This window comes from Nyctereutes procyonoides, unplaced genomic scaffold (assembly GCF_905146905.1).
Source record: "Nyctereutes procyonoides isolate TBG_1078 unplaced genomic scaffold, NYPRO_anot_genome, whole genome shotgun sequence".
NCBI lineage: Eukaryota > Metazoa > Chordata > Mammalia > Carnivora > Canidae > Nyctereutes > Nyctereutes procyonoides.
In genome coordinates this window covers 2,100,186-2,123,385 of record NW_026575043.1, presented here as the reverse complement: position 1 = coordinate 2,123,385, position 23,200 = coordinate 2,100,186, and the positions used below count along the sequence as shown (strand labels likewise).

Genomic DNA, 23,200 nt, shown 5'->3' with positions numbered 1-23,200 from the left:
AAGGGCAACTTTTAAAATATTCAAATACTTCTTTTTATCTTCAAAGTTCAGTAACCCCAGAGGGAAGGAAGACAACTCTTGTGCAGAGATGCAGACACTGGAATTGGCTCTTCTAGTCCCTAGTAGGGAAGAAAATTACGAGATTCCTGGTTAAGTATATCAGTTATGACCATGATGATAGTCCTAATAAGAGTAATAATAAATTTATTAAGCACTGTGTATTGAAAGGATCAGTGACTTTGCCGATGCGCCTAAGATTAACCCAACACCTGGACTGTACTACAAGAACCTCATGTAAAGCCCCCAAAGGACCCTGCACCGAAGTGTGGGTTCATCAAAGTCTGACGAAGACGCCCTCAAGATGCAGAACATTAATTGATTTTAAAGCACCCGATTGCTAACTAATAATTTTAAAGCGTGTTAAAGTATTGACTATAAAAGTTATTTTTTTAACCTTTGAAGTGTTCAGGGCTGGTTGAATTGTTGCAGGATAACCGTGTGATATTAATAAACAGGCTGACTTTGGCCTCCACCCTTTCACGCCCAAGGGAATTTTCGATACAGCGTGCTGTTTGCACAACTGACACTAGATGGCGCCCCAGATTAAAACGACGCCCGGCAGGACTACGGACTCGCCGGCCACCTGCCCAGCAAAGCCATCAATCATTAACCTTGGGTTGATGTTGTGTTACCCAGATTTCAAACCTCATTCCTATACAGTCTTCTGATAGTTAGAACTGATTATTACTTACAAGTGACGATGACAGTATTGAGAAGCAGTGAGACGGAGTAAGGGCCCAGAACATTCGAGTAGGGATGCCATCTGCCAGGACCTCTGGGGTCAGTACTCCTTTATAAAGAGATATACAATGTCCTGGACAAGAAACCCATTGCCCTCAGACAATTACTAAGGGGGAGAAATACAGATAACTAGGCTCCCAGTACCTACAGTATAGAATAAAGAAGAAAACACATAGGAAGAGAATGGGCAGGAGTGCTTTAGGGCTCATGGCCCAGTGCAGAGCAGAGGCTCAGGGAGGAACAACCAGTGTAGCCAAACAAAGGCAAGGAAACAGTCTCAGAGAAGCCAGTCAACTGTGCCTTAAATGTGAGCAGCAAATCAGGCATAAGAACCCCAGCAACCCGGAGACACTGCATATGCTTTATCTTTTAAAAATTATTATTTTTGATAGTGAGATAACCACAGTATAGGCAATCTGTAGGAAAATATTGACCGGTTACCTGGTGGGAAATAGCATCCTCAAATCAGCAATATCATTGACAATATTATTATTATTATATGTTATATAATAATATTATTTTAGAATATATAACAATATAGTATATGGCATTTATTTTTTTTTATTTATTTATGATAGTCACAGAGAGAGAGAGAGAGAGGGGGCAGAGACACAGGCAGAGGGAGAAGCAGGCTCCATGCACCGGGAGCCCGATGTGGGATTCGATCCTGGATCTCCAGGATTGTGCCCTGGACCAAAGGCAGGCGCCAAACCGCTGCGCCACCCAGGGATCCCAGTATATGGCATTTATTATATAATATTAAATTAGAATATATAATAGTATATTATGTAATATATATTTTAAAGTATATCATCATTATCATCATCATAGTATAGCCTTGATTATATGCCAGACACTGTGGGGAGGGCTTCATTTATACATTTGCTTTTTGAAATTTAATTCTCAATATCATTTTATGAAATAGCTGCTGTTATTATATTTTTACGAAAGAGAAAGTTAAGACCTAGAGAGTTGAAGTGGCTTTACAATGTAACTTTGCCTTGTAGACTAATTATAATTCACGTGACTTTAAAGCCCACTCAGATGCTCATCAAGAATGATATATGATGGGGAAGTTTACAAAATCTCAGGTTGTACACCAAAGTGAACAAGCATGGACTCTGTCACTTTTCTTATCAGTCATGAAAAAATATATGGACAGTTTCTGTTGGAAGATATTAAATATCAAGGACACTTCCTCACTCAAAGTTTTTAGGGCTGCCAAAGGATAACAATTAACAGAAATAATCACTGCATTGACCTCCAGCTCTTCCCAGCTGAACTGGACCTTTACACTGTAATCTGTCACTAGTTCTGATGGCATTCGAAACCAAAATGTATTGCATACAGTTCATGTCTAATCTGCTGGGTAATTATTACCTTTACTGGTGTCTATATCTGTTAATAGCTCTAAGAGGTCATTTACATAAGGAATCAACTGGTGATCAGAAATTATTACCCACATATAAGATGTGGTTTCACATTGAGATTCAGAGAGGCTAGAAGTGATGCTGTACTGTAGTACAATAAAAATACTAGTAAACAGTATAGTAAAAGGACAGGAAAAAGCAGCCAGGTCTTTGGACTCACAGTTAGATAACATTTGCACTAAGAAATTGAATTGTCATTCCAGTTGTGGACCTTTACACCTTCACCTATTTCTCCTACTGATTATAATCCAGTAGAACTCCAGGACACTGCTACTTGGCTGTTTAATTTAATAGGGCATACCTTTTCAACTCCTTGATAGAGGAAAAGATAACTTTGAAAATGAAATGAGATCAGGTATACAGAAGGCTCATACAAGGTTCCTAGCAAATTCAGTTCATTCTACCACTATTACATTGCATTTTTTTTATTTAAAGGAACCATGATGCCTGGACACCTGTCAGTCTCTGATCCTTCTTCAAACCCTACCCTTTTACAGTTAAGGATTTTACAAAGAAGCATAAACCCTCAAAGATGAAGAGAATGGGAGATGAAACAACCCATGAGAGATGTAAACAGAATTTTGGAAGTCAGAGAGCAGATGGATGAATGCCTTGCCAGACCAGAGAAAGCTGTGTTCACCACCTGCAAGGTGACTAAACCAATAAGAAATAAATTCCCCACAATTGAAGCCTAGAAAAACATAAGTCTTTGAGACACCAAGTATCTCTGTAGTCAGGGTGGTGAGCTAGACCGGAAATAGGTAGATTGGCTAAAACCCTGAGAAAGAGGCACTTGGATGCCCGCATTACCTCCCTGCACCAACAGCCAGGCAACTGCTGGAACCCAGCTGGGCAGGAGACTGAGGGTTTTCCTTCGTTGATTTTCAGTCAGGGAGAGTCTGGACTCAGAGGCATCAGGCACAGCTGACTACAAAGGTGAACACAAAACTAAAAATAGGGCTTTGGAAGAGAATCTGCATCCTCACATTCTCCCAGCTCCTTCCTCTTTTGTCTCCTAGAATACCAATACCCAGGCTTGTGTCTCCTACTATATATGTCAACCAATTTTTTTAATCTAGTATCTACTGTGTGTAAAGCACTGAGTCAAGTGCCATAAATATTTAAGCTAATAGCTTTAGTTCATTTTAGTTTGTTGCTGTAACAAAGTACTGTGAGCTGGGTGATTGAGCCAACAGAAGTGTATTGTCCCTGATTCTGGAGGCTCCATATCTAGAACCAAGTTGTTGAAAGGGTTGGTTCTTTCTGAGGACTGAGAAACAGAATCTGCCCCTGGAGTCCCTCTTCTGGCAGCCGCAAGCATTCCTCGACTTGTAGATGGTCTTCTTCTCTCCAGGCATGGATGCCTCTGTCCCGATTTCCCTTGTTTTATAAGGACACCAGTCATATTGGTTTAGGGCCCACCCTAATGACCTCATTTTAACCTGATGACCTCTGTGAAGACCCTATCTCTGAGTAAGATTGCATTCACAGGTGCTAAGAATTAGGACTCAAACATAGCTTTTTAAAAATGTTTTTATTTTTTTTTTGGACTGGGCATGATTCAACCCATAATAATATCTATATCTATGAATCAAAGGCTTGGTAGAGCTTATATTCCAGTGGAAGAGACACTGAAAGTAATGTGAGTTATTTCGGCCTTAGCCATGGAATGAAAGGCAGAGACATTTTCTGAAATGGGAAATGCAAATTTGATCAGAGGAGAAGAAATTAAGAATTAAGAACTCTAGATAGATAGATAAAAGTAAGAACTCTAGTGTTTTTTAGCCACTCTGCCAATTTCTGTTTTTAATTTAGGTATTCAGACCATTTCTATTTAAGGTGATTTTTGACCTGTGATGGTTTAGGTCTGTGTTTATTATTTGTTTCCTCTTTTTTTTTTTTTTTTCCTCACCGTTCTGTGGGTTATTTTTATTTTATTTTTTTTATGGTAGTTAATTTTATTTGTTCAAGGCTCATATTGCAAGCATTAAACCAAGCATGGGCTTTGATTCTGTGAGCCCAGCTTCACATATTTAGGAAGATAAAAGCAAACCATGATCCATGTATATGGATGAAAAACTAAAGACTCACAGTTAATCACATTATGGTTTTAAATTTCTACAGCCTAGAAGCCAGAAGTCACAGATCTTTTAGGTCTTTCTGGATATCCCACAAGGTATCTGCACTTTTCTTGAGCTGGGCAACCTCATGATCCTTCAGCTTCTGATTGATCACACTGGTTAAACCCCGAGCGTTCAGGATACACGGAAGACTCAGGAAGACTTTGTTCTCAATACCATATATCCCCTTCACCATTGTTGACACTGGATGAATCCTGGAGAGATTTTTCAACATGGATTCAATGAGATCAGCCACGCTTAATCCAATAGCCCAGCTGGTATATCCTTTTAGCTTGATGACTTCATAGGCACTTTCAACCACCATCTTATGCACTTCCTTCCAATTTTCACTGTTGATGTCTGTTTCCATTTCTGGATTCAGTTCCTGAAGAGAAACACCTGCCACATTCACTTCACTCCACACAGCCAAACTTGAGTCGCCATGTTCTCCCAAAATCCATCCATGGCAGCTGCTGGGATGAATGCCAAGTTTTTCAGCCAAAAGATAGTGAAATCTAGCAGAATCCAGATTGCACCCACTTCCAATCACACGGTGCTTGGGTAGTCCACTTAGTTTCCAGGTAACATATGTAAGAATATCCACTGGGTTGGAAACACTTTTGTTTTGTTCTTTTTTAATTTTTTTTTTTATTTAGTTATGATAGTCACAGAGAGAGAGAGAGAGGCAGAGACACAGGCAGAGACACAGGCAGAGGGAGAAGCAGGCTCCATGCACCGGAAGCCCGACGTGGGACTCGATCCCGGGTCTCCAGGATCACGCCCTGGGCCAAAGGCAGGCGCCAAACCGCTGCGCCACCCAGGGATCCCTGTTTTGTTCTTTTTTAAAAAAAAATTATATCTTGATTTATTTATAATATATTTGAGTGTATGCTTTATACAGTTTTGTCAGTGGTTACTCTTGTTTTGGGTTTTTTGTTTGTTTGTTTTTTAATTTATGATAGTCACACAGAGAGAGAGGCAGAGACACAGGCAGAGGAAGAAGCAGGCTCCATGCACTGGGAGCCCGACGTGGGATTCGATCCCGGGTCTCCAGTTTCGCGCCCTGGGCCAAAGGCAGACGCCAAACCGCTGTGCCACCCAGGGACCCCTACTCTTGCATCTTACGATGTATATGACTTTTCATTGTCTACTAGGAACTATTACCTCATGTTAATCACGGACCCTTCATTTTTATATTTGCTATTTAAAAATATTGTCTTGAGTATCAAACTGTGTTACAATTTTCATATCAATCACCAAATATGATTTAGAAAACTCACGAGAAATACACTATTGTGTTTACCCATACTTCTGGTCTTCCCATTCTTGGTTCTTTCTTCCTGGTACTCTAAGATTCCTTGTTTTATCATTTCTTTTCTTTTCTTTCTTTTCTTTTTTTAAGATTTCATTTATTTATTCATGAAAGATACAGAGAGAGAGGCAGAAACACATACAGAAGGAGAAGCAGGCTTGCTGTGGGGAACCTGATGAGGGACTTAACCCCAGGATCCTGGGATCACAAACTGAGCCAAAGGCAGACGCTCAACCACTGAGCCACCCAAGTGCCCTATCATTTCTTTTCTCTGTCAAGAACTTTCTCTAGTCATTCTCAGTCATTTTTGTTAGCAAAAAATTCTTTTAGTTTTCCTACATCTGAGAATGTCTTTATTTTTCCTTCATTCCTGAAGGTAGTTCTACCTAAAGGATTTGGATTTGAGGTTAATATTATTTTTCTTTCAATACCCCAAAAGTGTGTGTCATTCGCTTCTGACCTCTGTTCTTTCAGATGAGCAACCCACCATCGTCATTGTTCCCACATTGCTTGTTTCTTTCTGGCTGCTTCTAAGATTCTTCAATTTATCTTTAGTTTCTAGAATTTTAATTACAAAGGATTGGCATGAGTTTCTTTGGTTAGTTTACTTGGGTTTTATGCAGTGTATGTCTTTTCACCAAATTTTGAAATTTTTAGACATTATTTCTTCACAGATTCTGTCAGCCCCGCACTCTTCCTCTTGTCCTGGGATGCTAAGCATATGAATGTTGGGTCATTTATGTAGAGCTCCTCCAAGTGGAAAAAGTAAACATGCTCCTTAACAGACCAAAAAATACAGTCTCTCATTTTAGACAAAAGCACACCTACAACCTGAAAATAAAAGGTTGGAGAACCATTTACCATTCAAATGGTTCTCAAAATATACCCTAAAAACTATAGAACACTTCTGAAAGAAATTGAGGAAGACACAAAGAGATGGAAAAATATTCCATGCTCATGGATTGGCAGAATTAATATTGTGAAAATGTCAATGTTACCCAGGGCAATTTACACGTATAATGCAATCCCTATCAAAATACCATGGACTTTCTTCAGAGACTTAGAACAAATTATTTTAAGATTTGTGTGGAATCAGAAAAGACCCCAAACAGCCAGGGGAATTTTAAAAAAGAAAACCATATCTGGGGGCATCACAATGCCAGATTTCAGGTTGTACTACAAAGCTGTGTTCATCAAGACAGTGTGGTACTGGCACAAAAACAGACATATAGATCAATGGAACAGAACAGAGAACCCAGAAGTGGACCCTGAACTTTATGGTCAACTAATATACGATAAAGGAGGAAAGACGATCCACTGGAAGAAAGACAGTCTCTTCAATAAATGGTGCTGGGAAAATTGGACATCCACATGCAGAAGAATGAAACTGGACCACTCTCTTGCACCATACACAAAGATAAACTCAAAATGGATGAAAGATATAAATGTGAGACAGTAACTTCTTGCAGGATGCATCCACGAAAGCAAAAGAGGCAGGGGCAAGGATGAACTACTGGGACTTCATCAAGATGGGAGGCTTTTGCACAGCAAAGGATACAGTCAACAAAACTCAAAGACAACCTACAGAATGGGAGAAGATATTTGCAAATGACATATCGGATGAAGGGCTGGTTTCCAAAATCTATAAAGAACTTATTAAACTCAACAGCAAAGAAACAAACAATCCAATCATGAAATGGGCGAGGGACATGAAGAGAGGTCTCACGGGGGAGGACGTAGACATGGCCAACACGCACATGAGAAAATGCTCTGCATCGCTTGCCATTAGGGAAATACAGATCAGAGCCACAATGGGATGCCACCTCACACCAGTGAGAGTGGGGAGGATTAGCAGGGCAGGAAACAACAAATGTTGGGGAGGATGTGGAGAAAAGGGAACCCTCTTACACAGTTGGTGGGAATGTGAACTGGTGCAGCCACTCTGGAAGGCTGTGTGGAGGTTCCTCAAAGAGTTAAAAATAGACCTGCCCTACGACCCAGCAATTGCACTGTTAGGGATTTGCCCGAGGATTCAGATGCAATGAAACGCCGGGACACCTGCACCCCGATGTTTCTAGCAGCCATGTCCACAATAGCCAAACTGGGGAGGGAGCCTCGGTGTCCATCGAAGGATGAATGGATAAAGAAGATGTGGTTTATGTATACAATGGAATATTACTCAGCCATTAGAAACGACAAATACCCACCATTTGCTTCAACGTAGATGGAACTGGAGGGTATTATGCTGAGTGAAGTAAGTCAATCGGAGAAGGACAAACAGTGTATGTTCTCATTCATTTGGGGAATATGAATAATAGTGAAAGGGAATATAAGGGAAGGGAGAAGAAATGTGTGAGAAATATCAGAAAGGGAGACAGAACATAGAGACTTCTAACTCTAGGAAATGAACTAGGGGTGGTGGAGGGGGAGGAGGGCGGGGGGTGGGGGTGAATGGGTGACGGGCACTGAGGGGGACACTTGACGGGATGAGCACTGGGTGTTATTCTGTATGTTGGTAAATTGAACACCAATAAAAATTAATTTATAAAAAAAAATAAAATAAAAAAATACAGTCTCTCTAGGGCATATAAAATAAAAAGCAAAGGCATATGAACTTAAAATACTGCTTAAAAGGTATCTCAGTATTCTATCTTACTTAGAAAAGTATTTAAGTAAGGGTATCTGGGTGGCTCTGTCTGTTAATTAAGCATTTGCCTTTGGCTCAGGTCATGATCCCAGGACCCTGGGATTGAGTCCTGCATTGAGCTCCCTGCTCAGTGGGGAGTCTGCTTCTCCTTCTGTGTTCCTGAGCTCATTCATTCCTTCTTTTAGTTTTTTGAAAAATGTATTTATTTGAGAGAGAGAGGGAGAGCAAGCTTGAGCGGGAGAGGGGTAGGGGAAAGAAGTGGAGGGAGAGGGAGAAGCAGGCTCACCGCTGAGCAGGGAGCCTGATGTGGGGTTCCATCCCAGGACTCTGGTATCATGACCTGAACTGAAGGCAGGTGATTCACCTACTGAGCCACCCAGGCGTGCCTCCCCTCACACAAGTTCTTGCTCTCTCTTTCAAATAAATAAATAAATAAATAAATAAATAAATAAATAAATAAATAAATAAATAAATAAGTAAAATCTTACCAAAAATAAAAGGAAATGTAACTAATTGTCTATTTAATGATCATCCATCAATTAATTCAACTGAGTATCAGTGCAAGGTTCTGAGTTAACGAATGATCCACTCTGAGCATATGGGGGAAAGCAGTTAGTCCTGCCTTTTGCACCCCTGTTAAAGAGTTTTGAATTGTCTGCCCCCTCCTAGCTTACCATGAACCCTGTTGAAAGTGAGTGTAATTTTTTTTCAGACTATGAAGTTTTTCAGGAATGTATACTCTGGGTTATGATAGAAGCAACTGTGTAGCTCTGTGCTGGTTACTCCACAAAGCAATAGGATTATCAAGAAGAAAAGTCTCAGGCAGTGATGAATCTACTGTAAGAGGTAACATATTAATATATACTTGTAAATCTATGCAATGTATTCTGTAGTGTTCACATGTACCAGGTGCCCTGAGAATATAGAGAGCCAGGAAGTCTTTCCAAGTGGATTTAGTTGGCTTCACAGTCTGACCTTGGACATTCATTCATTGCTCATTTACTTCATCCACACATATTCACTGAGTACTTAATACGAGGCAGCAGTGCTACACCATATAGAGCAAGCTCACTGTGTTCACTGTTTAGCAGGAGTTTAAAGGAAGGAGAAGAGAGAGAAACAAACATTCTTGGCCTGGAAAGTGATCATCCTGTGGACCCTGCTTGAAGGACTGGGGGCAGGGAGAGCAGCCAGGGGAGCCACCAGGTGAAAGGGCACCAGAAAAGGGCCCAATAAATGTTTCCTTGTGTGAACGTACAGATGAAGACAGAAAAACAAGTTATCCTAACAAATCCCAGCCTTCCCAGGAATTCACCCTAGCTTGAGACCACTTGCTTCAGAAGGTGGCAAAGGAACAACCAGGAGTGAGGTGGAATAAAATACAGCTTCTGTCCAACCTGGTATAGTTCCCCTCTAAGGGTTCTATTGTAGTTATTAAGGCAAAAAAAAATTATTCATTTCTGTGAGTTCACAGAGTTTTTTGCCTCTGTGAATTTGGGCAAGACCCTCAACTCCCCATTTGCAAATAGAGATAATATGTGTGTGTGTGTGTGTGTGTATATATATATATATATATATATATATATATATATATACACGTGTGTATATATATATATATATATGATTTTATTTATTCATTTATTTGAGAGAGAGTGGGGAGGGGCAGTAGAGGGAGGAGGAGAAGGAGAAGCAGGATCCCTGATGCGGGGCTCCATCCCAGGACTCTGAGATCATGAGCTGAAATCAAGAATCGGGCATTTAACTGACTGAGCCACCCAGGTGCCCCAGGATAATATATTTTTTTAAGATATTGAGAGTAAGTTTCTCCTATATAGTCTAGCATGATCCTTACTACAGGGTTAGCATTCTGCAAATTGTATTTCTTTTTCCTTTTCTTTCCTCAGGTGTTAAGTAGGACTTAGACAATTTGAAATTTACTGTTCTGGGGGTTTAATTCTGGATTGAAAGTGTCAGCAGGATTTGGTTCCTTCTGCATAATGTGAGGGAAAATCTGTCCCTCTCTTAGCATCTAGCCTGTGCTCAGGTGTATCCTGTGTCTTCACAGTTTCCCTCTGTGAACTTCTCTGGGTCAATGTCAGTCCTATTGGATTAGATCCCATCCTAATGGCCTTATCTTAGTTTGGTCATTTATAAAAAGTCTTATTTTCTAAAGATTTTATTTATTTATTCACGAGAGGCACACAGAGAGAGAGAGAGAGAGAGAGAGGCAGAAGGAGAAGCAGGGTCCATGCAGGGAGCCTGATGCAGGACTCGATCCCGGATCCCCAGGATCACACCCGGGGCTGAAAGTGGCACTAAACTGCTAAGCCACCCAGGCTGCCCAAAAGTCTTATTTTCAAAGAAGGTCACATTTACAGGTATTGGAAGTTAGGACTTCAACCATTTTAGTGGGGGCATTTCAACCCATAATGTCTGCCATCCACAAGGGTTTCTCCCGAGATGTGAGGGGCTGAAGCCAGCCTACAAGTGGTTGCTGGTCTTGGGGAGCATGCTAATACCTCAGAAGGGAGGGCCCAGGGCCCATTCTTCCCCCCACCCCTGCTCCTCCGAACCCCCTTCAGTATATGTGACCTACCACAGGACCTCTTGGCAGGAAACAGTGGTACAGTGCCCTGTGGTTCTTCCTCTGTGCTACCACACTGATACCATTCCATGTTAGGGGACCAGGAAGGCCTGCACTCAGACAAGAGAGAATGCTGGCCCAACAAGAATGGAACCTGTCAGTGCTGGATGAATGTGACTGTCCCTCGGGGAGAAGAAGCCACATACCCCTGGCACACTGAGCACTGAGGCCCGAATGGGGCCACCACTTGCACATGCTGTGAAGGTCTAGGCTATCAGGGTCAGTAGCCCAGGGTGGCTCTGGCATATTATTCACCTGAGCAGATGGTTGAGACAAAGGACCCAGAATCTCACACCCTGGTGAGTGAGGTGCGAATAGAAGCCAAAATCAGTACCATGGAACCTCAAACAGAGCTTTCATCAGACTCCATGAACATCATTGCTCCAATGCCCATTTTAGCAAGCATCTTGGCCATGGCTGGAATTGGCGTTCTTTGGAAAAGCTATTCCAGTCAGACAGGAAAGCTAAGAAGGCTCACAGCAGCACTTGCTGTCAATCTCTTCTGCACGGCCAGCTGCTGGGGACCCAGGCGACACAGCATTTATGGTCTCCAATATCCCTTCACCCCTGGCCGCTTACTGTCCAGGAAGTATAGACGGCCCCGGCCCCCAATCCTCCAGGACCCCCTATTTCTTCCCGAGAACACATACACAAAGGAGTGTGCGTATGTGTATGCTTAACCTATTTATATATCCCTCTCTGCCACTGTATCCCACTCCGACCCCACCTTTGCAGATTGCCTTTGTTAAATGAGTAATTTTGGTTGGAACTGTCCTTAGCTGGAGAATGTCCCTGTTTTGCATTGCATGCATTTTTAATTTACTAAACTAATGTCTTTGGTTTCTTCCAATACCATATGGTACTGGTCCCCATTTTACCCATTTTCCTCTCTCAGTGAAGGATACTCTGTCTGCCTGCACTTTCCGGTCACACACAGACATATCCCTTTACGGGGTACACTTGAGGAAATCTTTAGAAAGGGTTGGAATGGAGTTGAAGCCTCAGTCTGCACACCCACATCCACACAACAACTGAGCAGTATTCAACTTTCTAATTTGGTAACGCCCTAAGAGACAAAATGATATATTCCTTTTCATTACCTTGTTTCACGAAGTGCTTTGGATTTTTCTGTATGTAAATTTCTTGTTCATTTTTTTCACTCATTTCTGATCTGGGATTTCTGTATTGGTCTTTTTTTTTTTTTAAGATTTTATTTATTTATTCATGAGAGACAAAGAGGCAGAGGGTGAAGCAGGCTCCATTCAGGGAGCCTGACATGGGACTTGATCCCAGGTCTCCAGGATCACACCTTGGGCCAAAGGCAGATGCTTAATCGCTAAGCCACCCAGGGATCCCCTGCCTTGGTCTTCTTGATTTAGAGGAGTTCCTTTTCTCTTCTAATTACTAATCCTCTGTTTCCAACATCATATATAACTTTCTGCCATTCTATCAGCTGTTAATTAACTTTACCCATGGTAACCTTCATTGAACAAGAATCCTTAATTGTGATATATGTACTTTCAGGAATATAGATCAATGAAATAAAACTGAGAGTCCAGAAAGAAATCCTCATGCTTACAGTTAATTGATTTCGGACAAGGTGCCAAAGCAATTCAGTAAAGAAAGAATAATCTTTTCAACACATGGTGCTGGGACAACTGAATATCCACACTATGAGATAAGAGAAAATATATGTTGGACTCTCGATCAGTTCCTGACATTGGGCTCCTGAAATCCTCGTAATTTCCTGGGTGGTAGGAGTGTCTTTTGTTCTAATGAGGCGACTCTGGGTGTGTTTCTGGTGGTCCCTAGATGAGGGTCACCATCAAACCAAGACATGAATAGAAGCCTGGAATGTTTGACCTCCCCCCCACCCCCTGTCCCCCATTCCTATCCTCAAGAGATGGTAGAGGGTCTGGAAATGGAGTTTTTATTGTGCATGAAAAAGAAACGTGACAATAATATGTTAAATAAGCCAATCGTGAAGAACCACATATTCTATGATTCCATGTGTGTGAAATATTCAGAGGAAGTAATTCTATTGAGATGGTAGATTAGTGATTGCCTGGGGTAGGGTGGGAGAGGTAGAGGGATTTGGAGGTGATGTCTAAAAGGCACAAGATTTCTCTGTGGAGAGGATGAAAAACGTTCTAAAACTGCGGTAATAGTTATATGCCTTTGTGAAAATACTAAAACTTACTGAATTTTACACCTTAGGTGGATGAATCATACGGTATGTGAATTAAATCTTGATAATAAAGCTGTTACCAAGAAAAAAGAATATCACAATCAACCCCAACCACTCGTCAACTGTATTGGACATTTCCCCAATTGCATTTCATATGCCCCTACAGATAGGCTCCAATTTCCAAGTTTGAATCTTTTCCTCAGATGGCCAAAATTGGCATACATGCTTACAAAGATATTGCTCATTGGATTTATTAGGTATTTAAAGGTTTTAGGAAAATCAGATGTAGTAAATTTGTTAATACGTTTGGAAATATCTAAACAGTAGTTCCCAAACTGTGTGTGTGCCCATGGGGTGGGAGGGGTTAAAATTCCAATCCCCAGGTAGCAGTGCACACCAATTAAATCAGTAGCTGAGGGTAAAAAGCAGCACATCAATAAGTTTAATGATTTTCTAGGTGATTCCAATGTGTTGTTAAGTTTGTGAAATTTAATTTAACCTTGTGAATCGTGAACGATGTTTCAAGAGGTTCTACTTTGTTAAACTTAGGAGTTTAATTATTCCTAATGTGGGAATAAAATGAAAGGTTTACCCAGAAATCCTATTGAACTTCAGATAAAAATTTTGAAAACGTACCATTGAATTTTTAAAGTACCTACTTTCTAGATATTGAATATCAGAAATGTGACTATTTAGATCAGAAAAAGTGCAGTATACTTTCCTCCACCAGTGACGTCGTCCCCTTAGGACTGATACTTCCCAGGGACAGCGGGGTCACGGAAGGTTTCACCAGCAAGTGCTTGAGACTGAGGAGAGTTCGAGTTCTGGAGTCTCTTTTCCCCCACGGCCCGGAAAAGGATCGCACTGGCCAGGAAGTTTTGCCTGGCATCCCCGCAGCCCGGGCGGTGGCTCCAGGGTGACTCGCTGGCCATGCCCGCGCCGCCGCCACCCGGAGGCGGGGGAAGCTCGGGACGCGCGGCCGCAGCGGAGATGAGCCCGGGGGCGCGGCGCGCGCGGCTCCTGCTGCTGCTGCTCCTGTTCCTGCTGCTCCAGCTGCGGACCGTGGCCGCGCAGCGGCGGCCTCCGCGTGAGTCCGGGCCGCGGCGGGGACCAGATCGAAATCCGCCCGGCGGAGCCCCCGGGGTCGCCCAGGGCGCGAGGAGCGCGCGGCCGCGAGCGCGGCCTCTGCCGGACTCTCTCCCGGGAGGGCTCCGCCGAGGGGTGCAAGACCGGGCTGGGGGTCCCCTCTCCTCGGAGTGCTCCCCTCCGCGCCCCCCGCCCCCACCCGCCGACTGTGACGCTTTTAACTACAAATCTGTGCGCTTCTCCTGCCGGCTGAGCTCGGATTCCTGCGTCCTCAGACTCGGATCTGGGCGCTCTTGTTCCGCTTTTGGCCTTGTCTTGTTTCCCCGGTCGGGCCGTCGCCAAACAGGAAGTTCTTCTCCGCAAAGACGATTTAGGCCGGGCCGGCGGTTTGGGCTCGGGGCTGGCGGAGGGCCGCAGGCCTGGGCTGCACGGGGTCCGCACTGCGCCCGGCCTTGCCTTTCGACCTCGGGGTGGGGTTGATCTCCCGACAACCCTGGCCTCACGGACTCCTGGCGGTTGTTCTTTTCTCTGAAAAAAGTAACATATCTGTGATTTCTGGACTTTTGAACTGAACGCAACAGTTCTCCTTTTCAGCGGGGGAGGGGGTGTTGGTTTGCTGTTTATTTATCGTACCACATACAGTTAACAGGCCCTTGCTAGAGGATGCAGCGTGGTGATCAGGAGCACTTAACTCAGGTTTAAATCACCTTCCTATCTGTGATCTGGTTCAAATCGACTAAACATTTGGGAGGCAGGAGCCAGTCCTGGGGTGATTTTACTAGTGTTGTCTGGCCCTCGGGTTAGGTTCCTTCCCCAGGGTAGAAAGAATTTAGGCGATCTGGTTCTCTGATGTAAAATGAAGTACCACCAACTGTTCCTAATCTCTGTTGACAGCGACTCCTTACATACCTTTTTACACAGTCACAGAACAACACTTGGAGGGTAGATGGAATGTGTATCCACATTTTCTAGATGACAAGAGATGACAAGAATGAGGCATGACCTGCTCTTGGGTGATTTTGTTCAAGGTTACCCTGGGCTTTGGAGGCAGAACCGGGGGTCTCCCTAGCTGTGGTTTTTAAATGTCACACCACAGTAGAGGCTGACACATAAACTGGATGTGGAACAGAAATATTCTTTGTTCGCACGTATAAAGGGAATACAGAGCCTGTGTTGCATTGTTCCAGGCCCTGGGGAGATAGCAGGGAGCCAAGTCCTTGCCCTCTAATATTTTGCATTCTAGTCAGGGGATGACAATAAACGAACAAAAGGAATCAGAGCACCAGGTAGCAGTAGGAGCTGTAAGGACAGGTGAGGTAGGGAGCTAGGGCAGGCTTCTCTCAGGCTGGCAATAGAACAGAGATCTGAAGGAAGCAGGGGTGGTGCCAACTGGAAGCAGTGTTCCCTAGGCCAGCTGAGTGGACCCGGCAAGTTGAGTTGAAGCAGAGACTGCCACCTCGGGGCCACTGATACTTTTCTCTTGTGGGGACCAATAGCACATTCCTCTGGACTTGGATCTAATTTGCCCTGAGCATCAACTCCTGAGCTCAGCTGCCCCACTGGAGACCCTCTAGGAGCTTATGGAGTTTGTTGGCTGCAGGGGAGATTGCCCTAAATGTGCAAAGCAGGGCAGAGGCTGGAAGTTCTGAGGGGGTGACAACAGCTGCACAGGGCAAGGGCACCCAGGCCTGTGGTGGAGAGAAGAGAGGCACTGCACCTCTGGTTACATGGGGTGGGCCCAGACACAGCATGTGCAGCGAGTTGATCTCAGGGCTGTGGTCCCTTGGCCTCCCAGCCCTGCGTGTGGTGCATAGAGATGTCCTCTTGCCTTCTCCCCAGGATCCCATTCTCTGCGCTACCTCTTCATGGGTGCCTCAGTGCCAGACCTTGGGCTGCCCCTGTTTGAGGCCCGGGGCTACGTGGATGACCAGCTGTTCGTGTCCTACAGTCACGAGACTCGCCGTGCAGAGCCTCGTGCCCAGTGGGTCCGGACAGGGGCTGCCAGCCAGCTGTGGCTACAGCTGAGTCAGAGCCTGAAGGGGTGGGATCACATGTTCATCGTCGACTTCTGGACCATTATGGACAATCACAACCACAGCAAGGGTACGGGGAGAGGGTCCTCACCTTTCTGACATGGCCAGAGTATTTCTCTATCTTGAGGCATCTGGGGGAGTAAGCAGGCAGTCTGCGGTCCTTTGGGCCCTGGGCATGCTGAGACAGGGGCTTCCTCCTTTGGTTTCAGTAACGAAGCTCGGGGTATCGTCGGAGTCCCACACCCTGCAAGTGATCCTGGGCTGTGAGGTGCAAGAGGACAACAGCACCACAGGGTTCTGGAAGTATGGGTATGATGGACAGAACCATCTGGAATTCTGCCCTGAGACACTGGACTGGAGAGCAGCGGAACCCAAGGCCCAGGCCACCAAGCTGGAGTGGGAAGTGAACAAGATTCGGGCCAAACAGAACAGGGCCTACCTGCAGAGGGATTGTCCTGAGCAGCTGTGGCAGCTGCTGGAGCTGGGAAGAGGGGTTCTAGACCGGCAAGGTATGGAGGAAGTGCCCTTCTGCCCTCCCCACCCTGTACTTTCCTGATATGGTGAAGGGGGCGTGGGGCGAGGTCCCAGGCAGGGGTTGCCCAGGGGGTGCCTGGGGGGACTCTCTGGGCAGGACCTGAGGTCTGAGGATACAGCCGAGAGCCATGGTTTTCATATTATTTCCTCCCTACATGTGGCTGAGGAAGAAGTATCTGTGATCTTTTGATTTAAATATACTGTGCATATTTACACCTTTTAGAAATTCAGAGATGTCAATTATCACATTAATGCCAAGTCAAGAAATTACCCAGGGAGACAACCAGTCAGAGTAGGAGAATCCTTTGGTGGTTAAAGAAGAGATGGTCCCTGAAGGCTGCCAATCTTCCGGGGCCCCTTCTCACCAGAATACTTATTGGGTCGAAACCAATAAGTAGAATTTGCCAATAGGGCTTATTCAGCCCAATCCACATACAGGGTGATTTTATCTGATTCAATTTCCTGTACTGACAAAGAGTAGAAGCCATGAGCTACAGGTCCACACATTTGTATAGGGGACAGGAGGATGGGCTTGACTTTTGTCCCTGTAGCACCACATCGGAGCTGGTTCCTGCCACATGGTTTAGGCCCAAAATGGTGACTCTCCTACAGCATTGTCTGAATAAGGTTGTCTTCTTCCTTTAACTCAGAGAGGAGGGGAAGTGAAAGTTTGAGGCTTCCTGGGAAGGGTAGAAAGCTCCCCTCTCTAGAGCCTTCCTCCTTCCTGTCCAGTGCCCCCTCTGGTGAAGATGACTCATCATGTGACCTCGGCAGTGACCACCCTCCGGTGTCAGGCTCTGAACTTCTACCCCCAGAACATCACCATGAAGTGGCTGAAGGACAGGCAGCCACTGGATGCCGAGGATGTTGAGCCTAAGGATGTGCTGCCCAACGGGGATGGGACCTACCAGAGATGGGTAGCCTTGGCTGTGGCCCCTGGGGAAGAGCAGAGATACACCTGCCAGGTCGAGCACCCAGGCCTGGATCAGCCCCTCACTGCCAGTTGGGGTATGGTTGGGAGCCAGGTGCTAAGGAAATCTGTTGTGGGTGGAACCAGAGGGGTTAGCGTGGCAGTGAGGGGGTTCTGCATGAGGCTGGGGCCATGGTTACAGCTTGAACTAGCTTTTGCTCTTTCAGAGGCCCCGATGTCCGGCACCCTGGTCGTTGGCATCATCAGTGGGATTGCTGTTTGCATCTTCGTCCTTTTTACTGGAATTCTGTTCAGAATCTTAAGAAAGAGGCAGGCTTCAAGTGAGTAGGGAGGAGGAGGAAGTCTCCTGGTCCCTCTGAATCCAGGACATACTAATTCATCAGGAAGTGGGGCCACAGGGGAGGGCAAAATGGCTTTGGCAGGCATCCGTGGGAGGCCTCTTCCCCTTTTTCTCTTTGGGAACACTGGTTCCACTGCCACCCCAGGAGTAGGAATTCATGCTTTTCCCCAGAATGAAAGCTCCAAGGTGGACAAACTTCTTGTGAGCACCTGCTGTTTTGTAAGATGCTATATAAAGTAGTGCTCAGGCTCCAAGGTTGAATTCATCATCGTTGCTATTCTCAGAACTCACATCTAGAGAGCAACAAGATCCATAGCACAAGTAAACACAAAGAATATTCTCTGGGGTGTCAAAGGAAAGAATGGCCATGTTCTGTTGGGGATTGGCAAGGTGTTCTGGGCCGTGAGGTGGATTGCTCCAGAAGGGGTGGGGAACAGGGGGAGGAGGTCTACACAGTTGGAGCCACCATGCAAATGGCCAAGCATGAGGCGTAGGGGGAAGTGAGAAATGACTGTGCCTCATCCTGTCAGTCACCAGGGCGCTTTCCTGCCTCCTGAGCATCTGTGGTGTGGGGGAAAGAGGGACAGATGGAAGCCAGCCATGCAGAGCTCTGGGGGCCTCCAGGATGGCAGCTGAGGGGCCCTGGGAAGCCAGGACAGGGACAGTCAGGTGTACAGAGTCGGCAGTTGGAGCAGGAGTGTCAGGAGGTGAGATTGGGAGGCAAGGAAGCCGGGGAGAAGCTAATAAGCAAGGTGAGGCTGTGGGAGCCCTGGGAGCTGTCCAGGCAGCAGTGGTCCCAGTGGGGGTGAATGGGTGAGGGGGGCGAAGGCCAGGGATGAGGCAGTAGGTGCTCGACCTGTGATGCCCCTTCCTGTCTCTTGTCTCTACAGGAGGAGCCATGGGTGACTACGTGCTGGCCGAATGTAAGTGAGGGACAGCCTGCAGGCCCCTGGGGGAGACTCAGAGAGAGAATGCCCCTATGACATTCCTCCAGCTCCAGGGCAGAAGCGTGCCCAACAAATGGGAGCTGCCCCAGGAACTCTCTGCTTACTGCCTTCCTTGTTCATCTTTCAGAAGTTTCTCCCACTTAGGTTTTTGAGTTCCTGCAGGCCAGTGAGTCCCAGCGCTGGCTCAGGGCAGAACTGCCTCTCTTGAATCTCGAGCTGCCTCTAGAGTCTGCCTTCATTTCTGCATGACTGCAGGCTCCATAGGCCCATGTCATCTCTCATCTCCTACCTCTGGAATGGGGCTCCTGAAATTTTGGAGACTCACAAGTTCCTTTCAACATTTGAGAAAAGCGATGAACTTTCTCCTCAAGACATAACTCTCATATCCTTACCAGAATTTTGCACACACATCCAGGCATTTCCTAGGCCCATTCGTTTCCTTTTGATTCTTTCTCTTTCTCTCTCTCTCTGTCTCTTTCTCTCTGTTTTCCAGTAATTTACCTGTCACCAAGCCCTGTGGTCTCTTCCATCAGAGGGTGAAAAGGGTCATTGTACAGCAATGAAGGCCGTGCACTGCACAACCCAAGAAGGCGCCTTTCCCAGAAGAGCCATTGTGGATGCCTGTGTTTATTTATAATAGTTTTCCAGAAAGTGGGTGGGAAGAGTCTTGAGGAGGGCTATCTTTTTCTAATTGGTGGAAAAGCATCACATAGATTCCCTCAGATTCATGATTTACATTAATGCATTCACAATTCCAGTCTGGTATGCCAGGCTTGAAATAACACAGTAATTTCCTACTTGCTCTCTGCTAAAGAAATGATAATGAAAATGATCACGAGGATGATGATGGTGATGATAAGGTGGCTGACAATTATTAAAAAAAAAGTAAATAAATAAATAAATAGATAAATAAATAAATAAAAAATAGACTTACCTTCTGCCAGACTGAGTTCTGAGAACCTACATGCATTATAATTCTTACAATAATTCTCTGATGTCAGTACTATTATCCTATTTTTTTTTTTTTTTTTTTTTTTTTTAGATGAAGAAAATGAAGCACGGAGTGTCTCACAGCCTGCCAGGGCTAGGGGCAGATTTCCAGCTCGTCAGTCTGACTCTGATCCATCTCACACACCACTGCATCCAGACGGTTGAACTGTGCCCAGGAAATGGAGAAAGGAGGGACATGGCTCTTCTGTGGTCCCAGTGTTTTACTGCTCAGTGAGCTTGACCAAGATGGAGGGAAACAGCAGAAAATAAGCTCAGTCATTTCCTTTCAAAGTCTCTGGTGAGAGAACTCCAGGATGTGGATCTCACTGGTCTGCCACCACCCGTCTGCTCTGTCTGGCATCTGTCCTAGGCCCCAGGGTCAGGACGGTGATCGGTGGTGCCAGTTAGTGGTTATGGTGGACCTTGAACTATTTTCGCTCTGCTGGTGCCTCCAGAGTCAGAACACTGGTGGCATTTCCCTCCATGAAACAGAGCAACCTCTGTCATATTAAAGATGGCAAAATGGAAGCCACTGAGTGGCCTGGAGAAACCCTGGCATCTTCCTGGGGTTCCTGGGAGTCTGGTTCTCTTCCCCAATTGTGCATATTAAAAAAAGAAACCTATCGGGATGTCTGGGTGGCTCAGTCGGTTAAGTGCTTAAGCGTCTGCCTTTCAGCTCAGACCGTGATCTCAGGGTCTTTGGTTTGAGCCCCATCGGGCTCCCGCTCAGCAGTGAGTTGGCTTCTCCCTCTGCCCCTACACCAATCAAACTTCTTGCTAGTGCTCTTTTTCTCTCAAATAAATAAATAAAATCTAAAAAAAGAAACTGCTTTAACCAGGCTGCTCAGGAATTACTGGATTCTGGAAAAGTAATTCATCTGACCATGTTCAAAAGAATACTAACATAGACACCCAGATGGCATGTGATTATTTTATGCTGCTCTGTACATTTGTCTGCATAACTCTGGAACAAGGCATTCTGTCTTGGAGGGTAGGTGCCTCAAAAGACCAAATAAAGCTCAACAGTTTGTTTGGTGGGTAATGAATTTGGGCAAAGAGACCTCAACCATTTTTTTAAACTTTTTTTTCTAAAAAAAAGAAAACATTGGTTAAGTTCTGCTGGGAGATACAGGCAAAAATTCTTGGCTATGTTTTAGCAATGTAGTCTTACAGGGTTAAGTGTGCTTAACAGAAGGTTACTAAAGTTGAATGAAGAAAAGTACATGTAATTTGTGCTTATTGTAGAAAAACTGAAAATGAGTTAAATTGAAACTATCATTCCATTAGTTAGTGATAAACCCTATTAACTATTTGTGTATTTCCTCTCAGTACTGCTATATTAAAATCAACAAATACATATAAAATCAAGAAATATATTTTAATAAACATACAATTAATTCTGTTGTGTAACTGCATATTTTTTTTAGAGGGGGAGATGGGTAGAGGGAGAGAGAGAGAGAGAATCTTAAGCAGGCTCCATGTCCAGCACAGAGCCCAGAACGCCCCTGCATGATTTTTCTCATGTACTTATCAATGTTACGGACTAATCAATCTAAACATTGTGTCATTGGTGGGACATTGATACTGTTTCCAATTTTTTTACATTTTGCTTTATGGAATGTCTTCATTAAACTCTGGTAGCTAAATTAATTGTTCTTCCTTACTCTAGAAACATTATCATCGGAGCTGTAATATGTTGGTTATTTTATCTGCAAACACACTGACAAATTCTTTCTCTTTATTTTATTTTTTTTAAAGATTTATTTGAGAGAGAGTGAGTGAGGAAGAGAGAGAACACAAGCAAGGGAAGAGAGGAAGAGGGAGATGGGGGCTCCCTTGCTGAGCAAGGAGCCCGATGTGGGACTCTATCCCAGGATCCTGGGATCATGACCTGAGCCAGAAGCAGACACTCAACTGACAGAGCCACCCAGGTGCCCAAATTCTTTCTCTTTATATATCATTCTGTACTCAGAACAGATTGCCAAAAAGCTTCCCTTGCTCTTCTGGCTCATTAAGAGTATGTTACAATTAATTAGGCGGTGGTGTGTTTTATATTGGTTTTCTTTCACACAGGCTGAGATTTCCAGAAACGCTCTAGTCTTCACAGTGGCAGATTTGCTAACCATTGGCAACTGTAGCCTGTTACCTTTCTTTTTATAATGGGAGTTATAAAGCTCTATTTTCTTTGAGTGTTTCTTAGCCTAATTTTTCTGCCCTTGTTCATCAATGCTTATGGTCAACTACATTTAAAAAGTCAGGGACACCTGGATGGCTCAGTGGTTGAACCTCTGCCTTTGGCTCAGGTTGTGATCCTGGGGTCCTGGGGTCAGTTCTGCATTGGGCTCCTCAGGGGGACTGCTTCTCCCTCTGCCTATGCCTCTGCCTCTCTCTCTCTCTCTCTCTTCTGAATAAATAAATAAAATCTTAAGAAAAAAAATCAAAGACCTGTATTTTAAATTCTTGATCCTATTTTGCCTCTGGCAAAACCACCCACAAACAAAACGCTGTAGAGAAGGGTTCCACCTGGTGGCTATGGTGGAAAGTGTCACAGAGATCATGTGACTGAATAGAGCTGGGGCGAGTTTTTGGCAGGGATAGGGGTAGATGGAGAAGAGGTGTGCACTGGAGATCCTTTGTGGGGGGAAAAACCCCTGAGAATTTGAAGAAATAAGAAACAAGTCACCAGCTAGTTCGATCACAGGGCACCGTTGAGCTACCTGAGCTGAGAACAGAACAGAAGAAAACCTTTGTTAATGTATGAAGTTCAGGTGCCGTCATTGGTTAAGATCTGCTGGGAGATACAAGCAAAAATTCTTGGCTATGTTTTAACAATATAGTCTTACAGGGCTGAGTGTGCTTGATGCACCACAAAACATTCTTCAAATACACACACATACGCATTTGAAAACATAAGGCCTTCTCTAAAATGCTGGAAAATTCTTATAAGCTACCATTTTTAAACTATCAGTTTTTTCTAATCACTCTCTAATCTAATAATGACCAGAACTCAAGAACATGTGACTTTAAACATTTAAGATTTTCAAATCGACAGACAGGTATTTGAGGCTTTGATTCCTTCTGTAGACTTTGGGACATTATATTTTTGTTTCTCTTTTGGAATCAGTGTTAATGATTCATTATTAATAAATTTGTGTGACAGTTTTGTTACAAAGTCTGGGTTGACTTGACATCCACAT

At 44.4% G+C, this 23,200-nt stretch overlaps 2 protein-coding genes across 5 annotated transcripts; one reads left to right on the top strand and one right to left on the bottom strand.

The window, feature by feature from the left end:
• Positions 1-4,341: 4,341 nt before the first annotated feature.
• Positions 4,342-10,985, bottom strand: LOC129507858 (L-lactate dehydrogenase B chain-like). Its single transcript, XM_055322603.1, has 2 exons — positions 10,907-10,985; positions 4,342-4,981 (listed from the first exon to the last, which is right to left on the bottom strand). The coding sequence occupies exons 1-2, from the start codon at positions 10,983-10,985 to the stop codon at positions 4,371-4,373; spliced, it is 690 nt and encodes a 229-aa protein (XP_055178578.1). The 3' UTR covers positions 4,342-4,370.
• A 1,890-nt stretch (positions 10,986-12,875) lies between these two features.
• Positions 12,876-21,403, top strand: HFE (homeostatic iron regulator). Of its 4 annotated transcripts, none has more exons than XR_008664035.1 (7): positions 12,876-14,229; positions 16,068-16,331; positions 16,471-16,770; positions 17,528-17,760; positions 17,933-18,046; positions 18,957-18,989; positions 20,056-20,161. XR_008664035.1 is itself a non-coding variant. In XM_055322075.1 (7 exons), the coding sequence occupies exons 1-7, from the start codon at positions 14,073-14,075 to the stop codon at positions 20,166-20,168; spliced, it is 1,257 nt and encodes a 418-aa protein (XP_055178050.1). In that variant the 5' UTR covers positions 12,876-14,072; the 3' UTR covers positions 20,169-21,403. The 4 variants fall into 4 exon arrangements, 3 of the variants coding, with proteins under 3 accessions (XP_055178050.1, XP_055178049.1, XP_055178052.1); XM_055322075.1 differs by having other exon boundaries at positions 17,528-17,803; positions 20,056-21,403; XM_055322074.1 differs by having other exon boundaries at positions 17,528-18,046; positions 20,056-21,403.
• Positions 21,404-23,200: the final 1,797 nt, after the last annotated feature.